Genomic DNA, 20,025 nt, shown 5'->3' with positions numbered 1-20,025 from the left:
ATTTTTTTTACATAATTATAGTGTCTCAGTATCATTCAATGCACTATGAGAAATATCGCATCCCATTTCAGGATTCGGAGACCGAGCAATGGGTTTGCATGAGGCCATCTTCGTGTTTAATAACAGGTGTCACTGGCCATCAGCTGATCTCAATCTCAATGTTGTTGCCTAAATCTAACATATTTATTTTCTGGTTCCAGGAATTTCCATTACTGAAGTAAAACCAATTCCAGGCTTCTAAACGGAAACCTATAGGAACAGATGCTATAGGTCCCTGTTTATCTAAACACTGAGATATTGGCTGGGAGGCAAAAAAGACAGACAGACACGGAGATAGACAGACTGATAGTGAAGGTTTCTCTGAACTCACAAATAAGAGATGTTGAGGTGTTTGAATATCCTCCAGGACAGCGACGACAGGTTGTTATCTTTCAGATTCCTGGAAATTCAATCAAACAACAGGGAATGAGATTGTGTTTGTAACACAAAGTAATAGATTGTTGTTCCAACACATGTCTGTTTTTATTTACACCAATTTCTTATCATTAATAATGTTCCTCTTTGAGGACTGTGACAATTAACCTTAAGTGGGATATTAGCTTAAGTGTATAGGTACCAGAGTTTATTAATGTTGACGTGGTGCCAAGATGTGATAATCAATCATAAATCCTGATATCCTGTCTGGGCTTCATTTTCCATTAATCTCTCTGCCCTTTTTTCTTTCTTTCTTTTTTTACTTTCGTCTTCAATAGGTTCCCTTTACATTTACAGTATAAATACATACATATTGGATTATGTTTTTAGTAGCCCATAGAAAGTGAGAAATAGAAAGCATGATTTTTCTTTCTTACTCACAGGTACTGTAACTTGATGTTGTTCTGAAAGACCAGCTTTGAGACGTATGTTAGTCTGCTGTTGGTCACCGTTCTGACACAAAACAAAAAACAGACACCATCATCATCATATCTTCATTAACCAAAATCATTATTATATATATAAAAAAAAACATGGGTAACTGTGCATCAAGTGATTTGAAACTTAATGAAAATTACTTTATAATGATGAGGTCAAAAATATTTAATTGCGATTAATCGCATGATTTCTATAGTAAACTTACAATTAATACGATCACACGTTTCACAACACACGCACAAACAGAATATTGCATCCAGAATCTTGAAGCGTGATAAGCAGTAACTCCCTTCACTACAGGCCGTGACGTTATTTACTGCAGCCACACTTCAGATTCTGCTTGCCTTCCACATCATTACTGGTGGTTTGGTCACTTCTTGGGATCAAAAAGTGCAAAGAAATGAATCAGTGTTAACCTTGTCATTAATGTTGGCAGTCCTAATTTTTAACAACCTGACATCCCAGATCCAGTTTATTTATGCAGGCCTCATTAAATAATTTCAAGTTTATTCGTTTAGTAAAACTGTAAAATGCATTTTTAGTTTGCAGAACTGCATAGTTTAAGATAAACAAATCAAAAAATGTAGCATTAGAAGATGTTTACACTCACACAGGTCTCCATCAGGTCATGTTTAAAAAAAATTGTATGGGATCTAAAAGTACCTCAATAGAAAGTCAATGTACAACTAAAGTTAACAACATACTGCTTAATATTCCTGCACACTGCTGCAAGACAATTCTTCCCGTGACTGACTGTACGACACGACTGAGGCTGAGCGAAGATGTAATTTAAGCTTTTCAAATGTGACACTTTAATTACACTAAAAATGTTCAAACTACGATGGGAATCAGGCCTTTTCTTTTCAATACATTAACACTGCACAGAGTCTAATTGTGTGTGAAGGATTTCTCCGACAGGCAAGAAAATATTTTTTTGAGAGTAGCTCAAACGCATGCAGCACTCATCCTTCCTTCATTTAGAGTTCAATTCCCATCAGGGGCCAACCACAATTAAAAGCACACACTTGCTGTTCTTTACACTCCATTGTTCTTTAGATTAGCAGATGAAATGAGACACACAGTAAATCAGAGTGACTACAAACGCTGTGATACAAAGTGATAAATAAAGCGAGATTTTAAGGCAACATGCATGCACAATATATTGTCAAATGAATGCAGTACCTCTCATGTATGAGACAAATAAGTGTAAAAATACTGCTGGAACCATGCTGCTTTTACACTGAAAGTAACTGTGCCATTGAGTGTGTGCGCACCGGCCCAAAGACTCACAGGTTCCTGAGATTCTTGTACTCTTGTAGGTCTTTGTCGTTGATGGAGGAGAAGCTGCTCTGGTTTGCAATGTAACTGTCAGGAGATACAAGAGTGTGTCAGGAGGCTCATTTGTTAACAGTGGAGAGCACAAACAGAGGCATTTCAACAAGACAAAGACCGAGCAGAAACGTAGCTGAAAAGCAGAGATCAAAAATTAAAAAATGAGCTCCTGGACGACTGCAGCTAACAGAGGAACTCGTCTCGCTTCCTCAGCGCCACTTGAGCGAAGCACTTGACCCGTTTGTGTTGAAGGGTCAGCAGGAGAAGACTGCGGGCGACCCCCTAGTGTGAGTGTGCGAACAAACTCTGAAAAGCTGCATATGTACTTTAATGTAGAGCTACCAGATCAGATATCTCAGGACTGAGTCAACAGAGAACAGTCTCTCCTGTCGAAGGGACACGCTGTAACCCTAGGTCAGCAGAGATCTTCGTCCCGCAGAGACCCTTATAACACGTTATTTGTGATTTGTCTGAATGAATGGGTTAGTAAATACAGCTGTCAGCTGGTAGAGAAGGAAACAGCATCTGCGTTTCATTCGCTCCTCTCTCTCCCCTTATTCCCTGTCAGCTTCCTTCACTAGACTTGAGGTTTTTTTTCTTTGCAATAGAGATAGAGATGTCCCTTTCATAAAAGACCCACGTTAGCAGATTAAAAACAGAAAATGTAAATTGAACCTATTCTGTCTTTAAATGCCGCAACTGCTCGGTCAATTTGACAACTTGTTTTCAGGGTTACAATCTAATTAGCTCATCCACAAATCACCAGGCAGTCACTCAATGTCAGCACTTAAACATCTGCAAATCAGCTTCAGGCAAGGTGAACGGCAGACAGTCCTCCACTCCATATGATGAATGTATAATGATTTCACCGCCAACTACTAAGAGCATGCATTATTTAATTATTTTGATGAGACCTCTGCTGGTGATCATGAGCAAGAGGGAGTTCAACTTGGAGTTACTACACCCAGATGTATACGCCGTGTCTCTCCTCTCCTCTCCTCTACTATGGTGTGCATGTAAACACCCTGAGATTCTCTTGCATCCAAAGAATACAACACATAAATGATATTACTTATTTTGCCTTAAACTCACATCCTCATAAGGATATTACATGAAAATCTTAAACTGCTAACTGCAAAAATGATTTGTCTGACTCAGCTTTTCTACTAAACACATCCACAGTCTACAGCACATACAGGGCATACATCAGCAGGAGTGAATTTTTGCATCCACAAAGCAAATCATATTAACATCCCATTACGTTCTGACCAATTGTCGAGGCTTCAAAAAAAATAAAAAATATCAGGAACGCAATTAACGCAGACAGAGGACACTATAACCAATCCCCCCGGTTTTTGGCAAGGTCGTTATGAATTAGACGTCGCACAGTCATCAGTTGGTAATTTGTCTGTTTACATTAGCCAAGCACTCAGCGGATGCTTTTCACCAGACTGCTGGCTCATTTAAACAGCGTCCAAGGCTCCTCCAAGGCCGATAGAGATTGTTTATCTCTGACAAAAGTCGTTATCAACGAGGTCGTTTATCTTTGCCAAGAAAGTCATTGCAGCAACTAAATGTTTTAATATCCAATTTAACGTGTCTGTCCGTTTGGCATTATCTTAAATTAAATCGCCCTGGATATGAAGGAGGGGCAGAGCGTTTAAATTGCAACCTTAGGTTTTTTTTTTTTTTTGCAAGAATGGAAACAGGAGGGACCGTCAGTCTTCGGCAAAACCTAAAAACGCGTTGATTCTCTCAGCTTGTGCGGTTCATTTGAATACACTCACAAAAAGCCATCTTGGGAAGTGTCTGTGCTAATATTTGGACTGTGGTGTCTGGTGAGCGCGCGTTCTCCGCACACACACGCACACGCAGGCTACTGTACACAGCCGTGCACGCACACGCGCGAGTCCGCACACAGACTGGGCTTTGTCTATTTGTCAGAATAAAGTCTATCAGCTTCAACAGCTTTCATTTTTAAATGGCCCGTTTCCACACTGCCGCCGGAAGACTGATGTGCCCCCACGATGCCAATGAGTCTGTTATGCAATGCACCTTACACATGATGCGCGTCTGAGCCTAACCCGAACAAATGCACAGGCTAATCGGCGGGGAAATGCGTTAAAGAATTTAAATTCATGTGAGAGGTTCGGATTAATTGCCAAAAACAATCCCAATCTGAGGCGCTTCGGGCTCTTTCTCTGCCGCCCCTGTCAGAACCAGAGACAAGTGGCAGAGAAAGGATGTCATTCCTCTATTTGTTGGAAGATGTAGCCGCGTTCAAACAATAAAAGAGGGACAAATGTCTTAGATTAAGGACACCTCCCTTGTGTACACGGGTGCTTTATTGGGGGGGAGACTCACATGTCGGTGATGTTCTCCATCTCCGCCACGCTCTGCAGGACGGGGAACGTATTGATGCCTTCCTCCGTGTCCACGCAAGAGATCCTGGTGCTGCTGCAGGAGCAAGACGAAGGGCATGCCTCCGCGGACATCCACAGATCCCCCGAGCCCACTGCCACCCCGACAGCCAAAACCCACCACCACCACAAGTACCAGGACCCAGACCCCCTCCAGGGCGAAGAGAGAGCCCGACTCCCGGGTCTCAAGGCGCTCATCTCGGGTGCCAACTTCAGCTATAAGGCTCGCTGAACAGCCCCACGGCCCGGCCCAGGTTGGCTGGGATCAGCCCCGGTTCAGCCAATCAAGGAGTGGAGAAATAAAAGCAAAAATCCCGAGGTTGAGGTGGTGAAACAGGCGGCGCGGCTAAAGAACCATCGGTCGTTTCATCGATGACAGGCAGGTTTTTTTTTTTTTTTTAGTTTTTTTTTAGGGGAAATAAATCAGGAGAGTGTCGTCCCTTCACCGTGTTTCCACGAGGATCCCCCGTCAGTCAGTCAGCCAGTCAGTCAAAATCTCACTGCCACAGTGGCGGCGTGTGCCAAGGAGGATCTCTCTCTCTCTCTCTCTCTCTCTCCCTCTCTCTCTCTCTCTGACACGCACTGACCGGAGCCTCCTCAACACAATGTTCTCTGTGTGTGTGGAGGATAATTTTCGGGTGATGGTGGTGCCGTCGGTTGGGTGGGTGAGCGGGTGGGTGTTACAAGATGACAGTCAGAGCTCCCCACCGCTGCTTCGTATACGCGTCTGGCACGGACGAAGGCTGCGATGAGGGGAGAGCGGGGAGGGAGAGGACGGGAACCAGCATCCGAGCAGACCGTGCAAAACGTGATACATCATTGATCCACCTTAGGGATATTTTCAGGAGGGTCTTGGGGGAAGGGTCAGGTGCAGAGTGTTTCTGTGCTCAAGGGCACCCCAGCAAGCACCAGTGTTTTCTGGTGAATAATAATAATAATAATGATAATAATAATAATAATGGCAATAATAAACCCTCATGTTTAATAGGTCGACCTCCTCTTCGGGTGCACTGGCCTGGCCTTGAGCTGTTATGAATGAGGTCCCATCCCAGACAGACAGAGAGTGTGAGAGATGTTTCTGCCTTAAAGAGGTTTCTTCATTTATCTGGTTGCTGGTTGCAGAATAAATGATTTTATAAGGGGCTATCAATTTAGAGACTGTAATGGGCCTCTTATCATTCTCATCAACGCCACTGTCATCATCATAGCTATCATCTGGTTGTTATGGTGGGCGGCTCCAGACCTGCACACAGTTAATCACACTGAACAACAAGGCAGTCAGAAGGGGGCCTTATTTTGCATTTCACTCAAGTGCCGTATATTTGGGAGCAGAGGAGGTGGGGGGGATAAAAAAGATTGTGTGTGCAATGTAGTTAGCGAGCAGTCATTACCTGGTGAGTACCCAGGGCGAGAGCAAGTCAAGGTACAGCCTTATCTACAGGAGAGGGTGTGAGAGACCGAGAGAGAGAGAGAGAGAAAAAAAGGAGCCAGTCTTTAGCTGTCATGTAGTAGACCAAGCGTCACCTTGTTAAATCATTGGGCCATATTTCATAATCATGAGGGGCTCCCAGCCAAACCAGGCCTGAATCAATAACGTGTCAGAGTGGAGGCAGTGCGACTGCATGCCACTCAGTCTGCTGCTATAGATTTCCTCATGCTGGATGCGTCTCTGACTCCGTGGAGGTTGTCTTTAACGTCTGCTCAGCCATCGACGGAGAACAGAGCTGCTCCTCCTCAGTCTTTCACCTTGTAAGTGAGATACAAAGGATGACAGCACATCTGCCTGTGAGCAGCAACAGCCCCAACACGCCACAGCTGTGAAGTGTCCTCTCTTCTTCTTCTTCCTCTCCTCTCCTCTCCTCTCCTCTCCTCTCCTCTCCTCTCCTCTCCTCTCCTCTCCTCTCCTCTCCTCTCCTCTCCTCTCTCCAATGTCCTGTCCCCATGTACAGCTCTAATATGACGTTTGTGATGACGCACAGGCAGTGCTGCTGAATAGAGGAGCGTAATTATGGAGCCTCGTCTGTGTGTGTGTGTGTGTGTGAACCAATCTGGTGGATGCCTGCCTCAGAAACCGGGCTGTGCACATTCTGCACAGAACAATGTGGGCGTACCAATTAAAACACAGCCTGACAAACTAAATATTCCAATTACTCTCTGTTCCTTTCAACATTTGGCATCGGTTGTAGGCCGTGTCAGAGGTCTCTGACATTTCAAGCATCTAATCACCCCCTCGAATCGTCTGTCATCCCCCCGACAAAGCCCCAGTGAGGATGTGATTACGCTGCGCTCTGATCTTGCGCCACACACATTTAACTTCTTGTGCAAATTATACAACATGTTTGATGTGTTAATTGCAAAGCACAAATCCCCATTTTCCAATTATTTATACAGCACATACAACCAACCAATGCGGCCGCTGATGAGATTCAGATATGTAAAATGTTTCCCTTTGAAGGTTTTCGATTTATTTCAGCTGCCAAATTCCCTGAAATTAGGTTTTGATCACCTGGCCGGGCTACTTTTTTTTTTTTTTTTTTTACAGCAAAATGCATCTACAACCATAAACGAGCGATTTGCCGTCAACGGTTCCTGACGTTTGAGTCGTAAAAGTTCATTTGGGAAGTTACTTTGAAAGCCATTTACTTTCCGTGAATTCTGGTTCACGGGAAATGCTCCTGTATGCGAAATGGTTTGCGTTATGAGTCATTTGTCTCTATGGAGCAGCCCCGGGATTAGTTTGTGTGCTGTGTGAAACTAAATAAATACAGACGAATTGAAATCCGCGATGTAGTGTAACTAGAAATACCTCAGTTTAATTAAGGGTGGATTCTCTTTGAATTTGGAAACTATTTTAGTTCCACTGGCCAGATGGCAGCTGTATATTTTTCTCATTACGCCTCGCAAAGACTTTAAAGGTACAATGGTTAGAAATTACTGAGTTTTGAGCGTTTTTATCACTTTATTCATTATATTATGTGAACACATCTCCATTTGTCGTTGTGCCACAGCACTTTCACAGTGGCTCCTCTGTGATTTATTTTCCTTTCAATCAGCACAGCGTGTGCTGTGACAATTTGAAGTTTCCTTCAAGGTAAAGAGCCAAGTCATCCTCAAGGCCAAACGTTTACTAGAACATTTTATGATTTATTCATGTGGGCCCACGGAGGGGCTTATATGCAGCTTTACCACAAAGCCATGAGAAACAGGCAGACAGGGTCATGACTGGAACAGCAGACACAGCAACTAGATGCAAGTACGAGCAGAAAACATTGCGCTGGCTTGTCCCATAAATATTGCTTATCCGTTGCTAACAGCGAGGGACTTTGGCTCGCAGTCTATAGATGAACCAATGTCCGTCTGTAAGAAGACTTTCCATTGCTTCGTTTTTGTTTTGTTGAAATTACTGACTTGATCAACAGTTTTAACATGTACATTGTTTGCATCAAAGTGTTACAAGATAGTAGTCTTCATTGTCCTTAAAAAAAAGGAAATAAAAGCTGCTTCCCCACCTCCGTGAGAACAAGCTCCAAGGGAACAAATGCAAGACACACGATAAGGCATACTGAGTGGAAATTAAGCTACATTTAAATTATTATTTTATAAATCATTATTATAAGTTTTCATATGGATGTTAAGTCAAATTATTCACATGGTTGGAGGTGAGGTGTTTTCTAATTTCCCATACATAACCATTCTGTTTTTGCAGCGTGATATTTATTATATATTTGCATACTAACTACAGAGAAGCTTAGACTGAGCCCCCTCTCTCCGGGTGGCATCCAGTGTGTAGGGTGGACTCAGATGAACTGGTTATAAACTCTACCTGCCGGCCATTTCTATTATGGCCCTGAGAAATTATACACTAGTGCTCTCTAGTGGCAGCAAGTTACATTCATGAAAGAACAATGCCCTTTCAGAGTTGTGGAAAAAAAAAAAAACGAGAAAAAAAAGTTTAAAGGGAGAACTGAAGAATGAACAAAAGAAAGACAGAAAGGAGTCCTTGAAGGCGGGAGAAGGGGAGGGGAGAAGGACAGGTGTATTTGGTGAGGGTATGTGCTTCAGCATACATGAACAGCAAGAGAATGGAGCTCGACACCATAGAGAGAAAGAGTGCAAAACATGGAAAAAGCAACAAGGCCTTTGAATCAGAGGTTGGTGAAACATTTCAAGACAACTTCCTTGTGCTATTCTTTAATAACATTAGAAGCATTTTCTCACTTTATGCAGTATAAAGAGTTTTATTGGAAAAAAAAGGCACCTCCCAGCTGATTTTTACTGAAATGTTGGATTCTCAAACAACGTGTTTGGTTTCAAAGTGATCAGATTCAAACTAAAACTATTTTGTGCATTGAATATTAACTAATGTGTTATAATGTATATCTTAATTGTATGGCATATTGTGGCTTGAGCGTGCACCTTGCAGAATAAATAGGCTGAGACACATGAGCTCAATGAGAAAAAGAAAAGAAGCTCTCATTGGAGTTACCAGTTTGAATTCAGGTTCTGAGTAAATATGTGTCTTTGTGCAAGCACCCTTGTGTAAACGTGAAGCGCGTGTACTGTGTGTGTGTGTGTTAGGAGCAGGATCACATATGCACTGATGTGGAGAGCTCGTCCGAAGACGACGAGCAAAAAAAGACAGACCAACACGACAAGAGGTTTTTGGTTCTTCCTTTCCTTGCTGTTTTTTTTTTTTGTTTGTTTGTTTTGCCACAAGTTCGATTTCCATACAGTGACCTCTAAATTACCAGTCGCCCTCTTGTCCCTTTGATCTAACATTTATGTCCCCGCTCTCTGTCCTTATCTGCCCCCCCTTATCTGTCTTCTCTTTGTGGACCTAGCTTCCTTGAGAAGAAAACAGAGGCACTGCAGGGCTATTTGGAAGAGCACAAGCACCAGATTGGCCTGATTTTACAGGCCCTCTTAGCAGCAGGTAAATTACCTTCGTTATCATCTGTTAAAGTGTAACTCAGGACCCTACATCGGTTGCAGGTGTCTATTTGTCTGTGATCTTCCAAATGCTTACATAAGCCTGAGCATCGCATTCAAATTCCCAGTATAGATGCGTGCAAAGTTTTTCATTAGTGCTGACATTTAGTAGGAAACAAAGTGTATGCACTGTACTATGGATTTTTTTCTGTTTGGTAATTTTGATAACTGCAGGCACACAGATTAAAGTATCAAATGTAAGTTTACAGAAAAATCTATTTCTAGTCTTGCTTGAGGGATTGCAGTCTGAATGAAAGCAGGGAAACGGCTGTTTAATTTAAAGACTAGCTGCACTGGTGAATGGACCTGTACTTATAAGCCATCAAGGATGCAGGTCGAGGAATTATTCAAAACAGACAGTGATGTTGCATTGGCCATTTCCTATAGAAATATTAGGACAGTATTGTGATCAAAGGGCAGGCTATGATTTGGAACGCTTGAAGCACTCATCTCTGCCTGACTTTGTCCTTTTTTTAAAAAAAAGAAGAAGAGAAAAGCGTCTGTTTCATGGAGCATTGTAAATAATTAAATCGTCAAGAGCATTAAATCAGTTAGGACCTTGAAACATCAAATCGTTCCTTAAGTTGTTGTGGCATTTCACTGGGAAGCTGTCACCCAAAGAGAACACGCCGGAGCAGAAGTCAAACATCCTCCCTTTAAACTACACATTTAAAAGACATTGTGGTGATTTTAGGATTTATTGTCACTTGAAGATGATTTCACAGGCTAGGGAAACCACAACAAAGAAACAACATTTAAAATGCCTTGGTTTAATGCAAATGGCCCAGTATCAAGTTTTTAAAGAGTGTCAGGGAGAAGTTCTCTCTCACAGAGAGGCCGCGGTTAAAAAATATGCAACAAAGCTGATTTTTGTTTTTTTCTAATGTCAGAAGGCATGCAAGTTTACAAAGCATCATTTTAAGACTCACAATGAGACGATCAAACAAAAGATGAAAGAGCTGAGAGGGAGAGGTTTGAAAGGTGAAATGATTTTTTTTTTTTTTTTTTTTTTTACTACTCAGATTCCTTTATGCATGCCTTAAGGCAAAAATACGACAAAGCGGTGGTTAAGATATTACTGCTACTGATAAGTCAGACTTTTTTGTCAGAGGATGTGTCAATTGTCAGCAGTGCGGTTACGTCTTTGTGGCACTCTAATCATTTTAAAACTAACCACACGGCCCCCGTCTATTTAACTGTTAGATGCGAACCGGCAAATAGAAGCAAAGACTCGATTAAGGTCTGATGTGAAAAGATTTGAGTGCATGAAACCCGGTCAGCGTCTCGAGCCTGCGGGATGCAATTCATGCTAATTCTAAATTTGTTTTCAGGCTTTGTTGCCATGGTGATAGCGGCATGTGTCCTGAACTTCCAACGGGCTGTGGGGCTGCTGGTCATCTCCTTGGTAACCATATTCTTCCTGGTCTGGGATTGGATAATGGAACGCTATGGCGACCAGCTGTGGGAGGCTCTCACTCCTATTAGAGACCTTCTGAGCAGAAACTGGTTTTGGATCAAATGGTGAGAAATCAGTGTTTCTGTGTTTCTACCCTGACGTGAGCGCCTTCCTCATTAAAAGAAACTGGGTGTGACTTACTGGTCTCTTTTATTCATTTTTTTTTCTTCTTTTTTCTACAAATGTACAAAACGTACAGTCAGTATACTGAAAAATCCCTTTTTGTCGTTGTAATGTGAAAAATGTGCACGGCAGCTCTGACAAGTTCGAGGTTTCTCGGTCTCCTGGCAACAACAAATGTCCTCAGACGGAGGAAGTTCATTGTCAGTGGAAGTGGCATGAGCACTGAATTCAAACAGGGCAGGATAAAGGAAACAAGAGCAGGTGATGGTGTGAGAAGTACTGCAGTGCACATAAAGGACAGTAATTGCACCATAGCTCAAGGACATTGGTGGTTACCCCAGTCGGAGGACCCAGTGGAGACTGTAACAATATAACATAAGTGAAAAAAGTGGGCTAAATATACATGTATCCACGGAGGGTCAAAGATTTTCACTTTTCCTGACCACCCACTATGGAGAGCAACAACAAAGCCACATATACGCTTGTAGTCATAGAAGGACTGAAAGAAAAAAAACCATATTTTTCTTTGGCTTAATGATTTATAGTCTGGATGGATACATTTTGTATTGCTCCTATATCTTTTACTACCAACTGCTACTCTCTGGCGTATATAGCTAATTTATGTCTACAAATCAAACCACCTTGGGGATGGTTATGAGGTCGTAGCTGAAGTGCGAGAAGGCGTACTGTATTGTGCCGTGAGCAAACATTTACCTGTATATTGGAACGCATTTTTAGCTCTACCTGAAAGGGTACGGTTCCTTGGTTTTGCAATTTTTCCCAGAAGATTTAAACCATTTTCGAGCTGCTTGTATTCATTTCTCAGCCTATTAAGGGTTATTTTTCTTTTGCAGTCATAAAACTGTCAAAGAATCCACCAGCCAGCACAAACTTCAGAAACATTTCACCACCAGGTGGTGACCAAAGTGGAGTTTGTATTTTTAAGCTTTGATATCAAGGTGATGCTACTTCATACACTGATCAGCCACAACATTAGAACCGGGTGTAGTAAATAACATTGACCATCTTGTAACAATTCAGTGTTCTGCTGGGAAACTTTTGGACCTGGCATTAATGCATTGCATGCATTCTCTGATTAGTCAGAACTGTTTTGGAGCTACAAGGGAGACCTAGACAATATTAGGAAGGTGGTCATAATGTTATGCCTGACAGATGTATGGTTTGCACTGAATATGCATTCATCATGTGGCTGTATTTGTGTCTTTAGAAAGCGCTTAATTGGATTTACTCCCTTAAAATCCCAATGAGAAGAAGCCCCGGTCTTGATTGAGCGATTAACTGCGCAGTCACACTTTTCCATAAGCAATGCACCAGCTGAGATCATCTTATTCTTTCATCTGTATTCCATCCTGTAACTTATTTGCATGCCTTCTCCTTGCCATCTCTTCTCTGCTAAGGGTAATATGTGTGCTGGCTCTGGTGGGCGTGGTGTGCTGGCTTGTCCTGGACACGGCCAAGCTAGGGACCAGACAACTCGTGTCTTTCAGTGGTTTGCTGCTGTTGACCTTCTTAATAGTGCTGTTCTCCAAACACCCATTCAGGGTAAGAGATGCACATATGGACATCTTCATACACTCACATCAAAAAAAAAAAAAAACAATTGTTCCATTGATCCATTTTATATATCTGTGTTGCAGTGGTCCTGGCAAACTTTGTTGATGGGGATTGGACTACAGTTTATCTTTGGTCTGCTGATCCTCAGGACCACATTCGGCTTAAGTGCCCTTCAGTGGCTTGGAGACCAAGTAGAGGTATAAATACTGTAAATAGGCACAACAGAGTATATAATGTAAGTCTTCCTGTGCTCTGCCAGTATAAAAGTTTGCAGTCAGTGTTGTTAATTTACCTGGAAACAATTACTCCCGCTTCACATTTACTCAGCAGATGATAATGAAAGTTGGCGCGTTGAAAGATAAAATCAGCTGTTTTTACACAGTCTCTTGCTAACAATTCAAAAATCTCCTCCATGCAGATATTTCTGTCATTCACAGATGTTGGATCAGAGTTTGTGTTTGGTCCCAGTTACGAGGAACACTTATTCATCTTTAAGGTATCGCACATCAATACGATGAAAACAACTGAACAATCAACTGTACTGTCCTGTGAGAAAACCGGACACTAAAAGAAAAAGATATACAGGGATATGCCGCAGTCCTAAGAAGATTGTGATACTGATTGTGGACTCTCTGCAGGTGATGCCTATATTGATTTTTATAAGCTCGGTCATCTCCATGCTCTACTACGTTGGTTTCATGCCCTGGCTCATTTGCAAGGTGAGAGAGAAGGAGGATAAATTGCATGGACTGAGATAAGCATCTGGTGTCAAATTCATTATTTCTGACTATTAATTTAGAGATAAGAAATAAAAGTAATTTTATAATAATTCCCTACAGTAATTTAGTAATTTGTCCTTGACTTTTTACTGATGCTGATTTTCTCCCAGATTGGATTCATAATGCAGGTTGCCATGGGAACGTCTCCGGCTGAATCAGTGGCTGCAGCTGGAAATATATTCCTAGGACATGTACGCAATTGTAACTGTAATCCTCAAGCAGATATTACAGCACAGCATGTATCAAACCATCAGTCACAAACAACCCACCCCCTGCCCTTACTTGTCTTCCAGACGGAGACACCTCTCCTGATTGGCCCGTACGTCGGTGAGTTAACCATGTCTGAGATCCACGCTGTGATGACGGGGGGATTTGCTGGCATCTCTGGGACCATTATGGGAGCCTTCATCTCCTTTGGGGTGAGGAAAAAATGTGCAGAACTAAACGTTTTTAACTCAAATAATATATATATATAGCCAAAATAATCAAATTTAAAAAATCCAGCTATGGCTAGATATTTCATCATCATTTCTCAACCATCTCTGTGGCAGAATGTAAACGATGCCAGTGTTTGAAGTGGATCGTTAAACTAGTCATTCTGTGCATTTCTGAATCAGTTACTAATGAATACCCAACTTCACGGAGCGGAAAACAGAAAGTAACTATTACAGCCTGAAATGTTTAACCTCCTGAGACCTAGCCATTTGTCTTTATTTGGGATTAGTAGGATTTAAGAACTATAAATAAAATGATGTCCTCAAGTGTGGACACAGGGATTATTTTACTCAATGTTATAATAAAGTCACTAATACATAACAAAATATAAAACATTTCTATGTCTGAACATTGCTGTGCAAAAGCAAAATTATTGCAAATAATGAAGATCCTCAATCAGGTTCTTGCTAATTAACAAAGTTATAGTTTGTTACCTTTGAATAGAACTGGTGTGTCATATTAAACTAGAACATTTAAAAGTCATAAATAAACAAGTTTCAATTGTAACATCTGACGAGGTTTTGAATCTCGTCCACTTTCATTACGTTACCAGCTGTAGAATGAATCCAATGAACGGTATCATGTTTTTACACCAACTAACATCCAGCTAAGAGGACAACAGTATAAATGAGGCAGAACAAGCTGCCATGAAACTCAATGTCCCCATATGAGGAAGCAGGGTCTCAGGAGGTTAATAGCTGACAGTCACTTATGTGAGATGTTTCACCACTTCATTTTTTTTTCTATGTGCCTCTATTTGAGGTTGAGGCAACACATCTGTTGACAGCATCCCTGATGTCTGCCCCTGCCTCCCTGGCTATCGGCAAGACGTTCTGGCCAGAAAAGGAGACACCATCTGTAACATCCGCTCGTGTCCTTAAAATCAACAAAGGGTAGGAGAGATGAACACTACAGACAATACAAACGCTACGGTTCGCTTGATTCAAAGGGAAGCTAAAGGATATTTTTCTTACAAGGCCGACTTGTGTAAACTAAGAGAGATCTATGTATTAAAGGACTTCTCACATTCCATCATTTCCTAAATGTGCTCCCTACAGCTTCGTCGTGTACAACTGAGCACTACTTTTGTTCTCATTACAAAATGCAAACAAATCATATGATCTAATGCAATGCAGCATTGATCATAATACTCCTGCGACGCTGTGCTATTCTGCTGTGATAGAGTGACATATAGCCAAGTCTTCTTTCCTCAGACGGAGTAAGAATGTGTTGGAGGCGGCGTCCCAGGGTGCAGCTGATGCCGTCAGTCTAGTGGCCAACATTGTTGCCATCCTGATTGCCTTCCTGGCGCTGCTGGCCTTTTTCGATGCTGTCCTCTCCTGGCTGGGTGGGATGTTTGACTGTCCGCAGCTCAGCTTCTCAGTTAAGGCCCTGACACGTCCTCCAGCTCTCCAGCATACACTGTAGACCTACAGCAAACGTATCTGACCAGCGTTTACCATCTCTCACTCTGCGTCTCATTTAGCTCATCTGCTCATACGTGTTCATGCCGCTCGCCTTCATGATGGGGGTTTCCTGGGAGGACAGTTTCATCGTTGCTGAGCTGATCGGCATAAAGACCTTCCTCAATGAGTTTGTGGCCTACCAGAAGCTGTCAGAGTTAATACACAAGAGGAAGGCAGGAGGACCAGAATATGTGGACAACGTCAAGCAGTATATTTCTGTAGGTCTCATTCTCAATGCTTCTCAGTCAACATGTACATTTATTAGCTGTCTGCGTTTCTAAAACAACAGCCTCAGTGGCAGTAATACCCAAAAACAAGAATACTTGCATGCTATTTACTAGCGGTGGTGTCGATAATCACGGTGTACACTGATCAGACATAACATTATGATCACCCTCCTATTATTGTGTATAATAACAGTTTTGACTCATCAGAGAATGGACATGGACCTTCTGAGTGGGTCCTGAGTATCTGGGAACAGCGTGTTCTTAGTGGAGGTCTTTGGGTCCTGTGGGTTGAGGGGAGGGGCTTCTGTGGATCAGGCTTATTCCAGTGCATCCCACTAATACTTGATTTAGTTGAGGATCTAGTGACTCTGGAGGCCAGGTTGACACCTTTTCAGTTGTTCCTAAACTGTTTTTGTGTATGTCTGTGTCAGTTTGTATCCTGCTGTGGGTGGCTGCTGCCATCAAGGAATGTCTTTGCTATGGGGTGGGGGTGTGTGGTTTGGCTTAGGTGGGTGCTACATGACTAAGTAACATCCACACGAACGGCAGGTCCAGACGTTTTCCATCAGAACACTGACTTGTCACAAGATGATCAATGTTATTCACTTAACACTATCAGTGGTTTTAATGTTATGGCTGATCGGGCTATGTCACGTGCATGACTCTTTAAAGTAGTTAGCAGTGCTCAATCCAAAATGAAAGAAAGGGGAAGACAGTGGTAAGCAAAGCAGAAAATAAATCTAAAATAAAATAACTACAACTAGCATCACATTATTTAATTTGCCCTGTCAGAGGTTTTAATGTTGTGGCTGATCGCTGTACATGGGCAACGGCGTGGAGTAAAATGTGGCAAGGAAACATCAGTTGTGTAGTTTTTAGTAGAAGAAAAAAAAATATCAGGGAATGATTTATTTTGTCCTTGTCCTCGAGGATTCGTGCAGGATTATTTGGTGGTTAAGTGTGAACGCTTTCCAAGATAAAACAAGGTAACTTCAAGGTGAGGTATCTGTCTACAAACGAGACAGCCACTGGCATCAGGACTTTGCAACTTATGTCCATTTATAATCCTGATTAATGTTGACTGTTGCAAAGGTTTTGCACTCATATTGTTTTTTTTTTACTTATGCAACCAAGTCTATCAGAACCTAAAGGTGGTACGTGACTCAGCAGTTATATCAACATCTACAAGATAATAGGATTTATGTGATTTAGGTTGACTTCCACTTGTGGTATTCTCACTGCTTCATTACTTGGGCATATACTCTGAAACTATTAATTAGGTTTTTATGAGAAGGTTAAACGATGTCCCATTTGAGGCCCAAGTCTGTACATTATCTAAGAGAAAACCTTATTTTCTTCCCTATGTGCCTCATCCATCATCTCCTAATGTGATTCAAGTAGATAATATAATTTCAAATGATCCACCCCTATTGAAAAAAATGTGGAACTGGCCTGAAACACCTGCACGTAGTGGTGTTTTGAGCTTTAACAATTACATTTGGCACATGATAATTCATTGCACACAACCAAGTGGATATTCGTATCACTTACCAGTTTAGATGAATTCTCTGTCTTCACCTAGGTCCACTCTGAAACCATTGCAACCTACGCCTTGTGTGGATTTTCCAACATTGCTGCCCTAGGGATGTCTGTTGGAGCAATGTGTGAGTGCCGTATCATTTCATGATGTTCCAGATGTTCCATTTTTTTTTTTTTTGTAAAATCCAGATACAAACGCAGATGTAGCAGGCAGTAAAAGATACAGCCTCTGCCACACATAGAACTGTACAGGATGAAATGATCTCATGTGTCCCTGATTATTATTTCTTTGGCTGGTACAAACCATCTGCTGCAGTCCAGTGAGTTACAGTGTGTGGGCTGAATGAGAAGTCTGTTTCGGTTAGCTTGTTCTGGCCTTGAACCTCCTAAAATAAAAAATAAAAAATAAATACATAAAAAGAAAACTTAGAAATTGTCTCATTTCCCAAACATGCAGAACAAATTCAATATCTGCAAATATCCAAACAACGTTTTCAGATGATAAGTGTAAAGAACTTATCACTCAACAAAAAAACAAAAAAAAAAAAACATTTAGTGAATCATCAAAAAGCAAAAAAATACAAAACATGATTTGCAACAATCGCAGAATAACTGTGAAAGAAAGTAAAAGGTTAAATAAAAAGGCTGGGGCAGTTTGGATTAGGGACATGTAAAAAAAAAAAAGGGGGGGGGGGTATTGTTCAGAAATTATAAGTTGAACGTTCATAAATTTCTGTGTCCCTGACAAATGACAAGGTCGTCCTTGACAAGTTTTAAAAGGACAGAAAATCAGTGGAAGGTCTTGATTATTAAGTTCTACTCAGAGGATCTTACAACAAAATACACTCCTTTTGCAGTCTTATTCACTGGCTTTGCTGACTTACTATTGTTGTTATTATTATCGTCATTATCGTATAGTTAGGCTCGCTGCGTTTTGTTGTTGCTTATATTTTTCCAGGTGCGTTGGCTCCAAATAGGCGATCAGACATCTCCAGTTGTGGCCTCAGATCTTTGATCGCAGGCAGCGTCTCCTGTTTCATGACTGCTTGTATTGCAGGTGAATTTTTGCTCTTATTTTTGCTCCTATTTGTTCTTCTTTGGTGTATTCAAGCTGTGTGTTTCTTATTGTCACTTATTGTTCTTATATTATATATTATTCTTTATCAGGAATCAAAATTGTCACACTAAACGAAATGATTCAGGAAGCTCATATACTGAACAGAACAGACTTCAGTTTCTAAACGATTTTTTACTACATTTGAATTAAATTAATATGCAGTTAGCTCGATAAATATGACATGATAAATGTTTGAGCTCTGTGCTCACTATTTTCACTTCATCTTTATCCCCCATCTATTTATTATTTTAATGTGAGTGCGCTATTAAAGTGGTGCAAATTAGCTTATTTAATTTTTTATTTTTTATTGATTTTGCTCCAGAACAAAAGTAAAACCTGGTAAGAGATCTTGTGTTAATTATTGACAATACATAACCATACAAATCTGTTTTGACTGTAATATATACTCTATACTGCCAAAATGCACAGGTTTCAAATTCTTACCTTGAAGGTAGATGTATAATCATAATTTATATATTATAATAAGCAGCACCTGTTTATATAAGAGGGATTATTTGGAGTGCGTGGTACAAACTGAAAAAAGATCCTGGTTTCAGTCTTCCAAACGTATGCCTGGTATATTTTAGTTGAAATTATATATAAGGTACAAAATATAACCAGTGTTAATCCATCTGTGGGTTTCTATTTTAGGTATGTTGTACATCCCTGATCCTCAGTGCCCACTTTTCTTGAGCACAGAGTTCAACAACACCAACGTGTCCAGCAGCTCCCAGCTCCTCACCTGCTGCGCCCAGCTATATGACAGGTGTGTGTGTGGGTGGACTGCAGGTTTACATGTTTTTCTTTTTGTGCCTGTCTTGTGATCAGCCATGAGCCATTTACAGTAAATGCTACGTGTTTACTACCATTTACTCATCTACTATCCAGTTATTAGTAATCTTCAAACTGCTTTTTCTAAATTAATGTGGACGGTTTGTGATTCAGCGCGTGTGTTTGTGTGTTTGTTTTTCGCCGGCAGCGTGACGGTGTACGAGCCGTGGAACGTGACCACTGGGGAGGGATTCGGTGAGAGCAGCCTGCGAGGCTGCTGCTCAATCACACCCCCCGAACACTTCAACTGCAGCTTGGTGCTGTGAATGACTGCGAATGGACACACTGAATGATAGAAACATGTTGTTTTTCTTTGTTAGTTTTTTAAGAAAAAATAGGAAATGATATCCAACAGCACACAAAAGATTATAATGAAATATACCAGTGTTTACAAGGTATACTATATATTATAAATGCTTCCTTTTTATTGAAGTATTTCTATTGAGTTTTACTTTCTGTTTACTCCCTTGTTGTCTTTTGTCTTTTGTAAGATTTCTCAAAATCATTTTGAATTAGCAAACAAAATATGTGCTTGTCACGTTTATGTTAATAAATAAATCTGTTGACATTACAATGAGGGGTCAGTCATTTTGATACGCCACGCTGTCTCCTCACTCTTTACCACAGTTTAATTCATCCTTACCTTTTGCTTTGTAATGTACGTTTGGGCAAGTACATTTTCTACTTCTCTCCACAAACTTTGTTTGGATTGCAACCAAATCAGAGTCACGCATTTCATGTGCTTCTCTATTCCAGAGCGTTTT

The 20,025-nt window shown here is 41.2% G+C and overlaps 2 protein-coding genes across 5 annotated transcripts in view; one reads left to right on the top strand and one right to left on the bottom strand.

Annotated features, from left to right (window-relative positions):
- ntrk2a (neurotrophic tyrosine kinase, receptor, type 2a) overlaps positions 1-5,372 on the bottom strand; it is an 80,217-nt gene extending 74,845 nt beyond the window's left edge. For 2 of the 4 annotated variants that reach the window (XM_047591096.1, XM_047591097.1), the window contains exons 1-4: positions 4,609-5,371; positions 2,203-2,277; positions 856-927; positions 371-439 (exon numbers count right to left, since the gene is read on the bottom strand). In XM_047591096.1, coding sequence (XP_047447052.1) covers positions 371-439; positions 856-927; positions 2,203-2,277; positions 4,609-4,862 — 470 coding nt within the window. In that variant the 5' untranslated portion in view covers positions 4,863-5,371. Of the gene's footprint in view, positions 1-370; positions 440-855; positions 928-2,202; positions 2,278-4,608 lie in introns of all 4 variants that reach the window. The other 2 variants (XM_047591095.1, XM_047591098.1) reach the window with 2 other exon arrangements.
- A 3,236-nt stretch (positions 5,373-8,608) lies between these two features.
- On the top strand, positions 8,609-19,818 carry LOC125012383 (solute carrier family 28 member 3-like). The gene is made up of 17 exons (XM_047592310.1): positions 8,609-8,815; positions 9,243-9,322; positions 9,506-9,597; positions 10,985-11,174; positions 12,651-12,795; positions 12,891-13,004; positions 13,226-13,303; positions 13,446-13,526; positions 13,697-13,777; positions 13,880-14,005; positions 14,844-14,974; positions 15,296-15,464; positions 15,568-15,765; positions 17,357-17,438; positions 18,272-18,370; positions 19,082-19,196; positions 19,410-19,818. Exons 1-17 carry the CDS (start codon positions 8,732-8,734, stop codon positions 19,525-19,527), a joined length of 1,983 nt encoding a protein of 660 aa, XP_047448266.1. The 5' UTR covers positions 8,609-8,731; the 3' UTR covers positions 19,528-19,818.
- The last annotated feature ends 207 nt before the right edge of the window (positions 19,819-20,025 follow it).

Source organism: Mugil cephalus, chromosome 8 (assembly GCF_022458985.1).
Source record: "Mugil cephalus isolate CIBA_MC_2020 chromosome 8, CIBA_Mcephalus_1.1, whole genome shotgun sequence".
NCBI classification, from domain to species: domain Eukaryota; kingdom Metazoa; phylum Chordata; class Actinopteri; order Mugiliformes; family Mugilidae; genus Mugil; species Mugil cephalus.
This window is presented reverse-complemented; position numbering and strand designations above follow the sequence as displayed.